The 13957-nt window shown below is 38.7% G+C and overlaps 1 protein-coding gene across 5 annotated transcripts in view; it reads right to left on the minus strand.

The window, feature by feature from the left end:
• Window positions 1-9459: 9459 nt before the first annotated feature.
• Window positions 9460-13957, minus strand: part of dnajc6 (DnaJ (Hsp40) homolog, subfamily C, member 6) — a 49941-nt gene continuing 45443 nt past the window's right edge. For all 5 annotated transcript variants that reach the window (XM_017479514.3, XM_017479515.3, XM_017479513.3 and 2 more), the window contains 4 exons: window positions 13518-13817; window positions 12281-12429; window positions 11813-11989; window positions 9460-10033 (listed from right to left, as the gene is read on the minus strand). In XM_017479514.3, coding sequence (XP_017335003.1) covers window positions 9932-10033; window positions 11813-11989; window positions 12281-12429; window positions 13518-13817 — 728 coding nt within the window. In that variant the 3' untranslated portion in view covers window positions 9460-9931. The remainder of the gene's footprint in view (window positions 10034-11812; window positions 11990-12280; window positions 12430-13517; window positions 13818-13957) is intronic.

Raw genomic sequence — 13957 nt, forward strand, 5'->3', positions numbered from 1 at the left:
CACTGCCAATCTGCCATTGCTGGGCCCTTGAGCACGGCCCTTAACCCTCTCTGCTCCAGGGGCGCTGCATCATGCCTGACCCTGTGCTCTGACCCCAACTTCCCAACATGCTGGGGTATGTGAAAAAAGTTTTTCACTGTGCAGTAATGTATATGTGACCAATAAAGACTCATTATCATTGTTATAGATAGATAGATGTTCAGTATGTATGGCTGCACATACACAAGTACATTGTACTGTTGTAGGCTGTTAGAGCACAGAGTTCAGGGTTTCAGCTCTGTTTTGTGGTCGATCTGTCTGCACTTGAACTGCAGACACTTGAACATGTGTCCTCCGCTGTGCTCCGCTAGATTGAAATCAGCACTCTCTTTGTGTAAAGCATGATGCAGTTCACAGTCTTGCAAGAAATTTTCAAATGCGATTCATCTCCGGCCTTGTAAAGTTTCACCCACAAAATAGACTGATGTGAGATCATCATCATCTAGATAAAACTTTCTCACACACACACACACACACACACACACACACACACACACACCATTAATATTCGAATATTTATAACATATAATATAATAAATATTATAATATATAAAAAGTGCTTGCACCATTAATATAACTTTAATGTACATAATAAAATACCTTCTCTGTTTGTCTGATTTTAACAGAGATGTTGATAATGTACAATGAAAGGTGTTATGAAATGTGTTTATAATTACAATGGAGCCATAATATCATGTTTAAATTAAAAAAAAAATTTAAAAGGCATTTATATGAATCAAAGTATATGTAAATACAGCAGCAACAACAACAGCAATAAAAATAGTAATAATGTAATGTTTTACAGTATCTTTAAAAGAGTTCAGAGTGCTTTGCTTGAAAAGAATAATATAAAACAACATTTTATGCATTATATGTAATGCAATTAATAATGTATACATATTTAAGTATATGTGATTTATATTCAGGGAGAAACAATGTATCTTCATAAGGTGTTGGGCCGATATGAGTTACCAGAAGAGCTTCAGTGCCTCTTGGTACAGATTCTACAGTACTGGGAGAATGAATACATTTCTTCCAAAAGAAATTCCCTCAATTGGTGTTTTGATAATGGTGATGGAGAGAGCTGTTTAACACATCACTCTAAAATCGCCCATACATAAGGTGTTCAACCGGGTTGAGATCTGGTGAGTGTGAATGCCACTGCATATGATTTACATAATTTTCAAAATTGTCAAACAATACAGTGAGCCCTGCAGATGGGGGGCGGGGTCAAATGTTTCATCATAGGATGAAGTTGATCAGTCAGAAGATCTTTGTACTGATTTGTTGTGATGCTTCCCTCTAAGGAGAAAATTGCAGATAAACCACACTGGCAAAATAATTAAATGTCCCACACAACATAACACCAAGTTTTTCTTTAATTTGGCACCCATCTGTAAAGTATACCGTATATCAAGGTTTCATTACTTGTGCAGACACAAGTAAGTGAACGTTGGTCGAAAATAGTACAAATGAGTTGATTATTAAAATAGAAATTAAATAATATTCATAACACAATTGTACACCAAAGTAGTAAAAACAAAAAAAGCGTACAAAATATTTGTAAAAAATAAAAACAAATATGTAATAATATAAAACAAAAAAGTTCACAAACTAATTAAAATTCATCAAAAGTATTAATAAACAAGCAAACATAACAGGAGTGAGCATAAACATTTATAAAATGTCCTAGGATGCATAATAACTAAAACCAGTTATGTTCAGCTTGTAATAAGGAACCTCAAGGAAAATGCAGTTTTCATGAGACACAACTACAGTATATACAACCCAGTGGAAGCAGTAGAAGCTCAGTGATTAAGACAATGGACTACTTATAGGAAGGAAGGTCATGAATTCAAGGTTCTTAACCCTCAGATGTATAAATGTAAGTCACTTTAGATAAAGGCGCCTGCTAAATGCCATAAATGTAGTACAAATAGTAGTACAACCCTTTAACTGGTCATCACAGAGGATTCATCAATTTCCCCATTACTACTTTCCTGAAATCCCACCATCATCACAACATCCAAATTCTCTACTAATCAGCCAGACACTTTCAATCAATTCCGGACCTTGTGTACTGCCCCTGACTGCTACAAATCTTCTGTTACTGTCACTGTTCCTGAAAAAGGACAAAACGACCTCGCTCACCTGCCAATAGATCCGTTTTACTCACATCTAACCTAATGAAAACACTTATATTGTAGGTCTGATTCTGTCCTGTTTGTGGCTTGTCCTCCACTCAACCCCCTACAGTTTGCTGACAGGATAAACAAGATCAGTGACCTTTACTTCATGCTTTGGTGAAACAGGTGCACGGGGGCTTAGTGGTTAGCACGTCCGACTCACACCTATATGGTTGGGGGTTCGATTCCTGCCACTTTCCTGTGTGGGTGGAGTTTGCATGTTCTCCCCGTGCTGTGGGGGTTTCCTCCCCAGTCCAACCACTGGATTGTAAGCATGGTTGGCATGTCCAAAGTGTTCATAGAGTAAGAATGGGTGTGTGAATGTGTATGGGACACCTTGTGTACCCCACCTTGTGCCCGATGCTCCTGTGATAGGAACCAGCTAAACCATCCCTTTTCAGTCAGCATCACAGGATCAGAAAGAAGTTCAACAATCTGTGGACTTGAAAAGTACATTTACACATTTGTCTAACTAAAATGATCACAGTGTATTGAAATATTAAAGATACTAACAATCTAACCTAACTAACCTTTAGCTAGTGCTTATGTATCAGCCCTGGAGCCAGGGCTGAAAAATAAGTATGTTAATAAACTGATTGCACCTAAAGTAAAAAGTCATCACTTAAAGACTGTAAGGGGACTCAGCTGGTCAGATATCCAAAGGATCTTCATTCTACCACTTGGATTTCAGTACAGAGAAAAGTCTTCATACTTATGGGTGTAACACGATGCCACAATCTGTATCGGTATCTGTTTAGTGCTTCAAATATCTGTATTCAGGTGTGGGTGTGGCCAGAACTGTTCCTTCTGAATAATGCACTTGTATTTGGTTATATCTCTAATACTTTGCCATCATCAAAGTAGAAGGCAGGTCCATTATTCGACTTTGTAGGCAAGCATCATGATTTGAAATCAAATGCAGGAAGCTGGTGAAGGGGATGCTGCAGTGAACTGAGGTGTGTAAACTTTCCACTTTGAGAACTCCAAGAGTTAAAAAAAAAAAAAAAAAAAAAAAGACAATAAAAAAAGTACAATGATGAACTGTACAAGCAAAGCTAAGTACAAATTTTTACAATGAAGTGGTGGAAGAGCCATTATAGATTGTGCTAGTAATGACCAGAAGGGTTAAATCCAAGGACTCCCTAAATGAGCCACTGAACCGCCCCTTTAATGTTTACAGTTGTATTTATTCATTTGGCAGACATTTTTATCAAAGCAATTTACAAGTGAGACAAAATACAATCCAAGCATAAGTTTGACCAGATGCAGCCTGAGGGCCTGACAACTTCCAACAATCCAACCACTAGCTCAGAACCTTAATGACTGAACTACCACTACCTTCATTCATAATCACATGATGAACGTCCACCATACTAGCCCCTATGAATTAGTTGTTATAGAAATGATAACGTATAAGAACATGCACTCTGCAGCCAAAACTACCGTCAGAGCTGCTGTTATAGAAATTGAATCAGTACTAAACATAACTGAGAACATTTTTTTAATGAACTACATACAACATAATGTAAATAGTAACAGCATTTTGTCACTGGAATATAATACAAATTGATAAAATTCAGCGTTTCCAAATATACCCATGATAGAAGCTGTCCAGCGGCATGAGTGCGAGCCTTAAGATGTTTAATCACATTATACATAGCAGCAGGCCTCACTTAGGTTACTTACGTGATGGATGACCATTGGATGAGTCACACAGCACACACACGCACACACCCACACACACACGTACGCACACACATATTATAGATGCTCTTACGGAGATAGAGAGCCTTTAGGGATCGTGCCTCAGCAGTGTCTGAAATGCAGATAATGAGAATTGCACGTGTGGATAACAAGATGTCAGTATGAGAAGACTTAGCTCTGATAGTGTGTGTGGGAAATCCTTGTAGGGCACGAGGGAGGATTTGTTCATTAATATAATAGCATTCATAATTTACCTTTACATTTATTCATTTAGCAGATGCTTTTATCCAAAGCGACTTACAAATGAAAAAATACAAGCAAAGCGATATATCAAGCAGAGAACAATACAAGTAGTGCTACAATACAAGATCCGTTAATTGAGTTCCAGAAGAAGCAAAGTGAGCAGAGTAGAGGTGTAAGTGCCAGAGTACTTACACCTCTGCCAAATTTTTTTTTATTTTTGGTTAGGTGTTCACGGAAGAGGTGGTCTTTAGCTGTTTTTTTGAAGATGGTGAGAGATTCTGAGGTCCGGATTGAGGTTGGAAGTTCATTCCACCACTGAGGGACAGTTAGTTTGAAGGTCCTTGAAAAGGACCTTGAGCCACGCTGAGTAGGCACTGCTAAGCGTCAGTCGTTGATTGATCGCAGATTGCGCGAGGGAACGTAAGCCTTCAGGAGACAGTTGAGATAGGAGGGTGCTGTTCCAGACAAGGTCTTGTAGGTGAGCATCAAGGCTTTGAATTTGATGCGGGCGGCTACAGGAAGCCAGTGGAGGGAGATGAAGAGGGATGTGACATGGGTTCTCTTGGGCTGGTTGAAGATGAGGCGTGCTGCTGCATTCTGAATCTGGCTACAGGAAGCCAGTGGAGGGAGATGAAGAGGGATGTGACATGGGTTCTCTTGGGCTGGTTGAAGACGAGGCGTGCTGCTGCATTCTGAATCATTTGAAGGGGTTTGATGGAGCTGGCCGGGAGGCCCGAGAGTAGTGAGTTGCAGTAGTCCAGTTTTGAGATAACAAGAGCCTGGACTAGTATCTGTGTAGCCTGTTCGGTAAGGTCTGATTTTCTTGAGGTTGTACAGGATGAACCTACAGGACCGTGCAGTTGTTGAGATGTGGTCTATAAAGGTCAAGCTGTCATCGAGAATCACCCCAAGGTTCCTGGCTGTCTTGGTTGGCTTGAGATAATTAGAAAACAACACAATTATATATGCATGCATAAATATTAACATCTCATACGGCTACAAAAAGTACTTGGAAGTGTATAGATAATGTAGACCTGTTTGTGTCTATTTTGGTGGATTTAGCTCATTTAACACAGCACATCCATCCCTCTAACCACTCACACACACACACACACACACACACACACCACACACACAGATGTTAAACCTGCGAGCAAAGTTCTTCTGAAATTATTACAGATAATTTCACATCATTTCCGAAAACAAGGAAGAAGTAACAGTTTCATAATACATAAAAATGGTATCCTCAATGTTCTGGTACATGGGTGTGTGAAATTAGACTAAGCTATTCTCTTCCCAGCTTTCTGAAGAAGCATAATGGCTACAATTATTATAGAAAAGCTAAAAATCATAGTTTAAGAGAAAATATCTTCAGCTATACTTTCCTATGAGTTTCTGTGATTTTGTTCCCATACCCAAACACACAATATCACTTGTTGCTGCCATCTTGTGTGAAATAACTTAAATCACATTTTCAAGCTGTACCACACAATAGGATTTCCTCAAGCACTCCCTTAACCCCGACACCCTTAAATGATTTACTGATCAATTAATACACACCCACTAGTTAACGGTTTCACTCAAGGTTTCTTCCTCATTTCCTTGCTACTGTTGCCTTTCTTACATTTCTGAACAGCTGCTTAGTGAGAATGTCTGTTGTTCACAACACTACACAAATTACATGGAATTGAACTGATTTAAGTCAATTAAAGATACACAAACAATCCATCCATCTTTCCATGCCGCGTATCCTACACAGGGTCGCGGAGAGCCTGGAGCCTATCCCAGGGAACCCTGTACAGGGTGCCAACCCATCACACACATTCACACACCCATTCACACACTACATACAATTTGGAAATGCCAATCAACCTACAACGCATGTCTTTGAGCTGGGGGAGGAAATCGTAGCGGAGGAAAGCACAGGGAGAACATGCAAACTCCGTGCACAAACAATAATTTTTCTCTTTGTTTAATATGGTTACTGAAGAACACTAATAAACTGTTTTCATATAAACTTTTTCAGAAGGCCATCTCCTAAATGGTACCTGAAGACTTGTGGGACTTCCTCAGAGAGACTTCTTCACGCTGGTGACTGGTGTCTGTGGTATTTCATACACCTTTCCAGTAGGCCATATTTTTCCTGGTCATTTATTGTTCCAAAACACAACCAGTTAGTGTCATGGTTCCAAGCATTGGTAGATCAGTGTTTAAGGCATAGGGATACTGAATGGAACTGAATGTGAATTTAAAACCTGGAACCACTAAGCTGCCACTGTTGGATCCTTGAGCAAGGCCGTTAAGCCTCAAATGCTCAATTGTATCTAGTCTCAACTGAGCATGTTCGCCTCACGGCTCCAGAGTTGTGGGTTCAACTCCAAAATGCATCAGCTACCACGCAACAGCTACTTTTACACTGCTTTTCATCACCTCAGTCAACCGACCAAGTGTGTAAATACTGCAAAGAAACCATTATGACGAGTAACACTGTACATCATCTGCTTCTCTCAACTTGCCGATCTCACAAACTGCCTTCTTTTATTGAGCACGCAAAATGGCGTCGGCTGCCAGTAAATTATTAATAATATCAATAGAAAAGTCAACTCCAGTTTCCATGTTTTGTTTTAATCCCCAAAAAACGCAATATTATCAGCAGACATGGCAACACTGTACTGGGGAAACCGATCTGATCAACTGATAAACAAATAATAAAATGTAAAGACAGAAAATGTGCTTAGTTATAAATAAATCATTTAAAAGAGATATTATAATAAACTGAGAAATTACCTGGGCTATTAGCCTTCTTTTTCCTAATATGGATCATGCTTGTGTTAGTCTACTTTTAATTAGGACTCTTTATTGTTTAAGATATTTAAAAATAAATATTTTATGCTTGTTTATTTATCAATTAACAAACAGTAAAAAATCATCGTGAATCATCGTGTTGTTTTCATCTTTTTGAACCCAACCTTAACAAAAGTGTCTTAATTGTTGATTCGACATTTAAAAAAACAAAACAAAAAAAGACTAACCAGACACCATTTTACAGATTGTGTACTCTCTTGCCCATTTATTTGTGCAGCTTGCTTTTTTTTTTTTTTTTACGGGTGAAACTGAGAGAAGGAACACGTAAAAGAAGTTCACATTTCAGTAATGGTGATACAGCAGACAGGCAAACACAGAACTGTATCCAAACCACCTTCTTACATAGTACAGTACTATTGGTAACACCACACATTCACTACTGTATACAGAGATTAGCTTCAGAACAACAGGACAGCCTCAAGGTGGACGATAATTCAGTTCATAACAGGTGAGGGGAGAAGAATGTATGACTCCATATGCAGGAGTCCAGCCATTTATCGCTGCTTGATATTTTAAGAAGACATTCAGGTAAGTCTTTTGCAGAGAGGGAGAGGCAGTCGACTGAAAGATCCAGAAGAACCCTAAATGTTCCAGTTTTTCCACACAGGCATAGAAATGATGAGCAATGGGTTTGTAGGTACTGCATGTTAATGCACATTTCTATTGTATATCATAGTTAAAAGAGTGCCATTCCAGTGCAAATATACCAATAGAGAAAGGGCAGATGAGTTTTGTGGCTGCCCAACACTACGAGTCATTACATCTGGTCCATGTATCACTTTATCCAAATATTGCAGAAGTTGACTTGATGTTCAGTGAAGATGGTGATATTGTGGTCTTCTTTTCATGGTATGTGAAATAAAACTGAAAGATCTCGACGGCAAAAAAAGCAATGCAGTTTCGGTCATTCACATTCCCTAACACAAGAGAGTTAGTAAGTCAGCCCTGTCAATAAACTGGGAGAATTATAGACATCAATACACACTTATACACACACATACACACTCGCACATATTCAGGCCAAATATACATCTTAATTCAGTCAGAAAATTGTGTTAAGCCAGTGTATCTTGACAGAGGTGACATAATCCTGTTTCATGATTATCACAATAGGACATAATTAGATATTCGATATTATTCCAGAGGATAGAGAAACATCTGCATAAAAAAAAGTGCAGACTTGAATAAAGCCAACACATCAAATGGGTGTCGACTAATATTGAAACCCTTGTTTTTTTTAATCGAACCATATGAGTGTATACACTTTCATGCCTATTTGAAACATTATTTTTATTCAGTAATAAGGCCAATTAGAATGAGTTAAAATGGGTCAGTGAATAGTGAAAGGCACCAAAAGTCAAAACATCCTTTGATTATATATTTCACAATTCATTCTCATTCCAAAAAGAAATCTATTACATTTTCAAGAATTGTTTTGTAATGTCAAAATGATTTTCCTTCAAGCGCCCTAACTATTATCCCATTACTCATGATCACTGTAATTTTTCCAGTGTTAAGATTGTAGTAGTCACCTGCCACAATGAATTAAGTGCACGCCCCAATACGATACATTATTTCAGTAAGAATATTAGTAGTTACTTGTTTTTTTTTGTTGTAGACACTCTGCTGTGAATAAACCATTTCTCTTAAGACTACTTTTGTAAACAAAACAATGTAAAAGAGTGTAGCACATTTCATACACACAGATATACCAGTAGTCAGTGGAATAATTCAACGCCTAGTCATTTGATAAATATATCAATATATCTAGCTGCATGTACAAGACTCGTCTAGTCTTTCATTGTTTCTGTGCTTTTTATTCCTGCACTTGGATTTCAACAGTCTCATCACTCCACACAGTGTAGATGGGTAGAGCAGAAGGAAATTTTATTTTTATTGTATGCTGACATCCTTTCCTCATGCTAACCTTTGACCTTAACCCTTGGTTCTAAGACAGGTTGATCGGTTTTGCTGATTAATCAGAAAAACACACTGACAGTTTACCCCAGTTTTGTCTGTTGAGAAGTGACCACTGTCATCATGGAGTCCGAGAGCAGCCTCTAGCTGCAAAACAAAAATGATCACCGACAGATTTTGTTGGGTTATTTGAAGTGTTTTTCTTAATTAATTTTGGATGTCCATTTTTATTTGTAGTTATTTGTAACAGTTAATATATTCATATTTATTTAATTTACAAAGAGTAAAGTATATTTTCATGGTGTAGCCGGCGCAGTATTTTTGTAATAAAGTATATTTAACTTTTTTATTCAATTTTTTTTTATTATTTTTATTTTTTTTAAACTGTTTTCAGACTAGTGGTTGATTAGTCAGTCATCAGCAGGTACCGCCAAACCTAGTTATCGGTAAAATGCAAAATCGGTCAACCATTAGTGCTAAGTATCAATAAGGACATACTCCAGTGTCATCTCGACCTGCACGTGGTCTACATCACTTGCACCATTATAAACATAGACCAGTTTAATGTGTGGCAAGATGTTTAGGTACTGAACTACCCAACTACACACAAAAAAAAAAGAAAAAGAAAAAAGGAAGAAATACTATGTTTGATAGAAAGAAAGATATGCAAGTTCTAGCACTGTGGAGAACACATCACTATGTCTAAGCTCAGATAGTAGCTCGCTCATCAGCTGATTTATCAGAGGCCAGTTCCGCAAGTCATTACAGACTGACACTCACACAGTCACACTATGCAGACGAATGCTCTAGTGTGTACAGTGTACAGAACAGGATGTAGGAGAGGGAGGAGAACAGCGAAGGGGGTTCTGATGAACATGGTCATCATCTCATGCTGTTCTGAGTAGGAGTGGTTGACCAATTATGTTGTAAACAGCAGCAGGGTGGGGTTTTCCTATGGTCACTTGGTGCAGGAAGTCTCAGTAAAGAGCTTTCGGTCCTTGGCTTTCAAACTCTGACCATGCATCGTTTAATTCCATAAAAATCATCTTGGCGTATTGTTCATAGGGCTGTCCAGTTGCCTGGAGAGAGAACAAATTATATATACACATTATTGGTACTTTTCAAAAGAATGGGAAAAAAGTTATTGTATAAAATGCCCAGATATTTCCATTCAACTGAAAACTTGCCTTTTCTCACATAAACCAATCTTTTAAAACAGCATTAAAAAAAAAACAAAAAGTCAGTTATTGAATACCAAGTTGCCATCTCTGTAAAAGATTATTTTGAGAATTTCTTCCAGTCTCCACAAATCACACACAAACTCACTACAGACAATTTTTTAGAGATGCTAATCAGCCTACAACACATGTCTTCGCACTGAGGGAGGAAACCCCGAAACACAGAGAACCCGCAAACTCCATGCACACAGGGCGGAGATAGGCCTCGCACCTCCCAAACCCTGGAGGTGCGAGGTAAACGTGCTAACCATTAACTCCAACATTAACTATAAAATTTGCTGTTCTGCAGAGGTACACACACTCGCACTAACATTAGCTGGCTAGATTTTTGCTAACATAAGTCAAATGTAGAGGCGTCCATGTTTGTTGCTCAAACGCACAAAGGTTTAAAATGCTGTAATTTTGAGTTCTGACTCCTGAGTTACATTGAATGCATCACAAATGGGGTTGGGTACGTGAAAAATTCTTATGTCTGCCATCACCATGTCAAAAAAACCAAAGAGGTTCTTGCAACAAAACAAAAAAAAACTGAAAAAAAAAATCATTGAATTGCAAAAAACAATATATAAATACATAAAGATCATTAAGCACAATCAAGACCAACAAAATGGTTCCCAAAAAAAATAGCTAGGAATTGCACACATGGACATGCTGTTAGAATGATGCTGAGGTAAGCAAGGAGGCCAAAGATCCTAGTTTACTTGAATTTAGTTTAGCACTGTTTAGTTGAATGTTTGGACTATCATTTACATTTACTCACTTAGCCGACGCTTTTATCCAAAGCGACTTACAAATGACAAAAAAAAAAAAAGATTTTATCTATCAATTCAATTTTATTTGTATAGCGCTTTTTACAATAGACATTGTCTCAAAGCAGCTTTACAGAAATATCAACATGAAAAGATAGATCAACATGATAGATTTTTAAAATCTATCAAGATTTTAAAAATCAACACCAGCTCCATAACAAGTTGTATGGAAGATGATCCGGGTTTTTGTGATCATGAATTCCCAAGATATTTTAGCTTAGAACCTGATCACATATGAAGTACTCATTGCACATGAATACACTATAGGGCCAAAAGTATGTGGACACCTGACCATCACATCTATATGTGGTTCCTCCAAAATCTGTTGGTACAACGTTGGAAGCAAAGAATTGTCTAGACTTTCATTATATGCTGTAGCATTCAATTTGCCCTGTGCACAAAGCGAGCTCCATTAAGACAAGATTTACCAAAGTTGGTGTGAAAGAACTTGAGTGTCCTGCACAGAGCCCTGACTTCAACCCCACTGAACACTTTTGGGATGAACTGGAACACTGACTGCACCCCAAAGCTCCTCACCTAACATCAGTGCCTGATCTCACTCATGCTCTTGTGGCTGAATGATCACAAATCCCCACAGCCACACTCCAAAATCTAGTGGAAAGCCTTGCCCGAATAGTGGAGGTTATTATAACAGCGAAGAGGGACTGAATGGGATGTTCAACAAGCACATACAGTATGGGTGTGATAGTCAGGTGTCCACATTTTCGGCCAGAGTGTATATTTTATATATTGACTTTTATACAAATCGCTCTTCAAGCCCTCGTAGGCCACAAATAAAAGACCCGCTCACCTTGTCAGGGTGGACGACCAGCACGGCCTTGCGGTAGACCTTCTTCACCTGTTCAGGTGTGACAAGGTCAGCCATGCCTATAGGTTTCCATCGGCTCTCTCCCTCCCACAGCACTGTGTGCATTGTGGAGAGCAGAGCACGGATGTTACGCTCCTTCCCCTCGATCCAGTCCAGGATCTGCAGCAAACACACAAGAGCTATTGGGTGGGCAAACTCTACTTTGATTAAACTCCTGCGCTTACGTGTTAAAGTTACAGTCGGGTTAGTAATTATGACTAATCCTTGATTTAAAATAAAATCGTTAACAAGAAATACTGACACAAACAGACTTGTATGCCTAACATTTGTTTGGGGATTACAGGATTACAGGGTTTTGTGATGTGTAATGGTATAATGCCAGGCGCTATTGATAATGATCCTGTATGCAAGCTAATTATTCCCTGTTGTCCTGCAATCATTGTTTCTCACCTTGAGTTTTTCTGGGTCCATCTCTTTTGCCATCTCTTCTTTTCTCATCTCTGCTATAGTCTTTGGGCCTCTCTTTTCCTTATTGCCCGTAAAGCCTTGGCCAGACAGCAGGTCATCAAAATTAATAGTAGTAGCCTTCGGTTTGGTACCTGAGGAAACCGGCAGAAATGCTACGTTACACTATGTACAATAACTCATCCAGGCACCATCAGTGGGCCCCGGCTTACCGTCCTCACTTTCATAAGTGTCAGACAGTTTCATTGTCATAGAATAATTTGTTGCAGATGAATAAATGAACAATAAGCTGAAGGAACTTAAGGGGTTCAAAGAGAATCTCTACACAGAAGTAACCTATATTGTATTTTCTCCAATGATGAAAAATATATTCTTGCGCTACTGAAGTTCATATGGTCAATAAAATACATGGAGAATGTACAGTTGTGTTGCACATGCTTTACAGTTATGATTGAGAACTCTTAACCCTTAATTTTATCCATGTAAACATTTTTACTAAAATGTCCATACCATGGTCTAGTATTGGGAAATACAAAGCTAAATGATCAACACTCCCACACATTAAGAGGAACAAGAGTATTTCAGGCATGTGAAGGCACTGTGTGTCTAGTTATCATTTTTGTCTGCAATTCTAATAATCGATATAAAGACGCATCATATTGGATATATGAGCAATAAAACACAACAGGGTGTGCTGTTAAGAGAAACAAAAAGAAACCAAGTTCTTTTCCTATTACAGCATGTCCTACAGCGTTTTATTCCTCTTATACCACAGCAACATGTAGTTACATGCAATGTTGTGGAATGTGCACGAGAAAAGTTAGTTCCTGTTATCACTTCCCTGACTAGCCTCTCTGTCTCTCCCCCCACGTCTTAAAGTTAATAAGCCAGAAAAAGCAGCTTTTCATCTTACAGAAAAAGACAGAAGGCAAATTTCCTGAAAGGTCTCTTTACTGACCACTACAAAGAACTAACACTCGAGACCCCTTCCGTAAATGTTAAATAAAAGTCTCCTTAGAGAAAGCGTCTACATTTTTCTATCCGTTTAATAATAATAATAATAATAATAATAATAATAATGTGGATTGTTTGCCATACAAGTCCTAGTGAATTAGCTATACTATAGAAACAATAATATACAAGTGCATTACTATTCAAAAAAGGTGAACGGCACATGGAATTTAAGCACATCAGTGTCTAAAGGACACCTGGTGTCACTGACCCATATTGGGTTGTGCTTTTCCCCCTGGCGCAGCTCCACCCACTGCAGAGAAGCTGACGTTGTAGTTGGGCCTGTTCTGAGGAGAGCTGTGTGTCATGGATGGTCCTGGGGCTTTGGCCTGGGTCGGTGGCTGCCACTGACCCGCACCTCCATGTGGCCATGAGGGGAAAGCCGTGCTGGACTGCCAGCCTGCTGTGGTGTGTTGGGGAGAGGCAGTGGGTCTCTGGGGGGAACTCATTGGAGGAAGTCCTCCTCCTGTTCCAGTTGGAGTAGCGGGCTTACTGGAGAATCCCGATCCACCTGTAGGGAAAGTGCAACAGGAAAAGATTCAGAACAAAACAATGTCAAAATGTTAATGGTAATACAACTGCAACATAATGTTCCAGTTGTGCTCATAAATTTACATACCCTTGCAGAATATGCTAAATGTTATATAAATA

Source organism: Ictalurus punctatus, chromosome 11, assembly GCF_001660625.3.
Source record: "Ictalurus punctatus breed USDA103 chromosome 11, Coco_2.0, whole genome shotgun sequence".
NCBI lineage: Eukaryota > Metazoa > Chordata > Actinopteri > Siluriformes > Ictaluridae > Ictalurus > Ictalurus punctatus.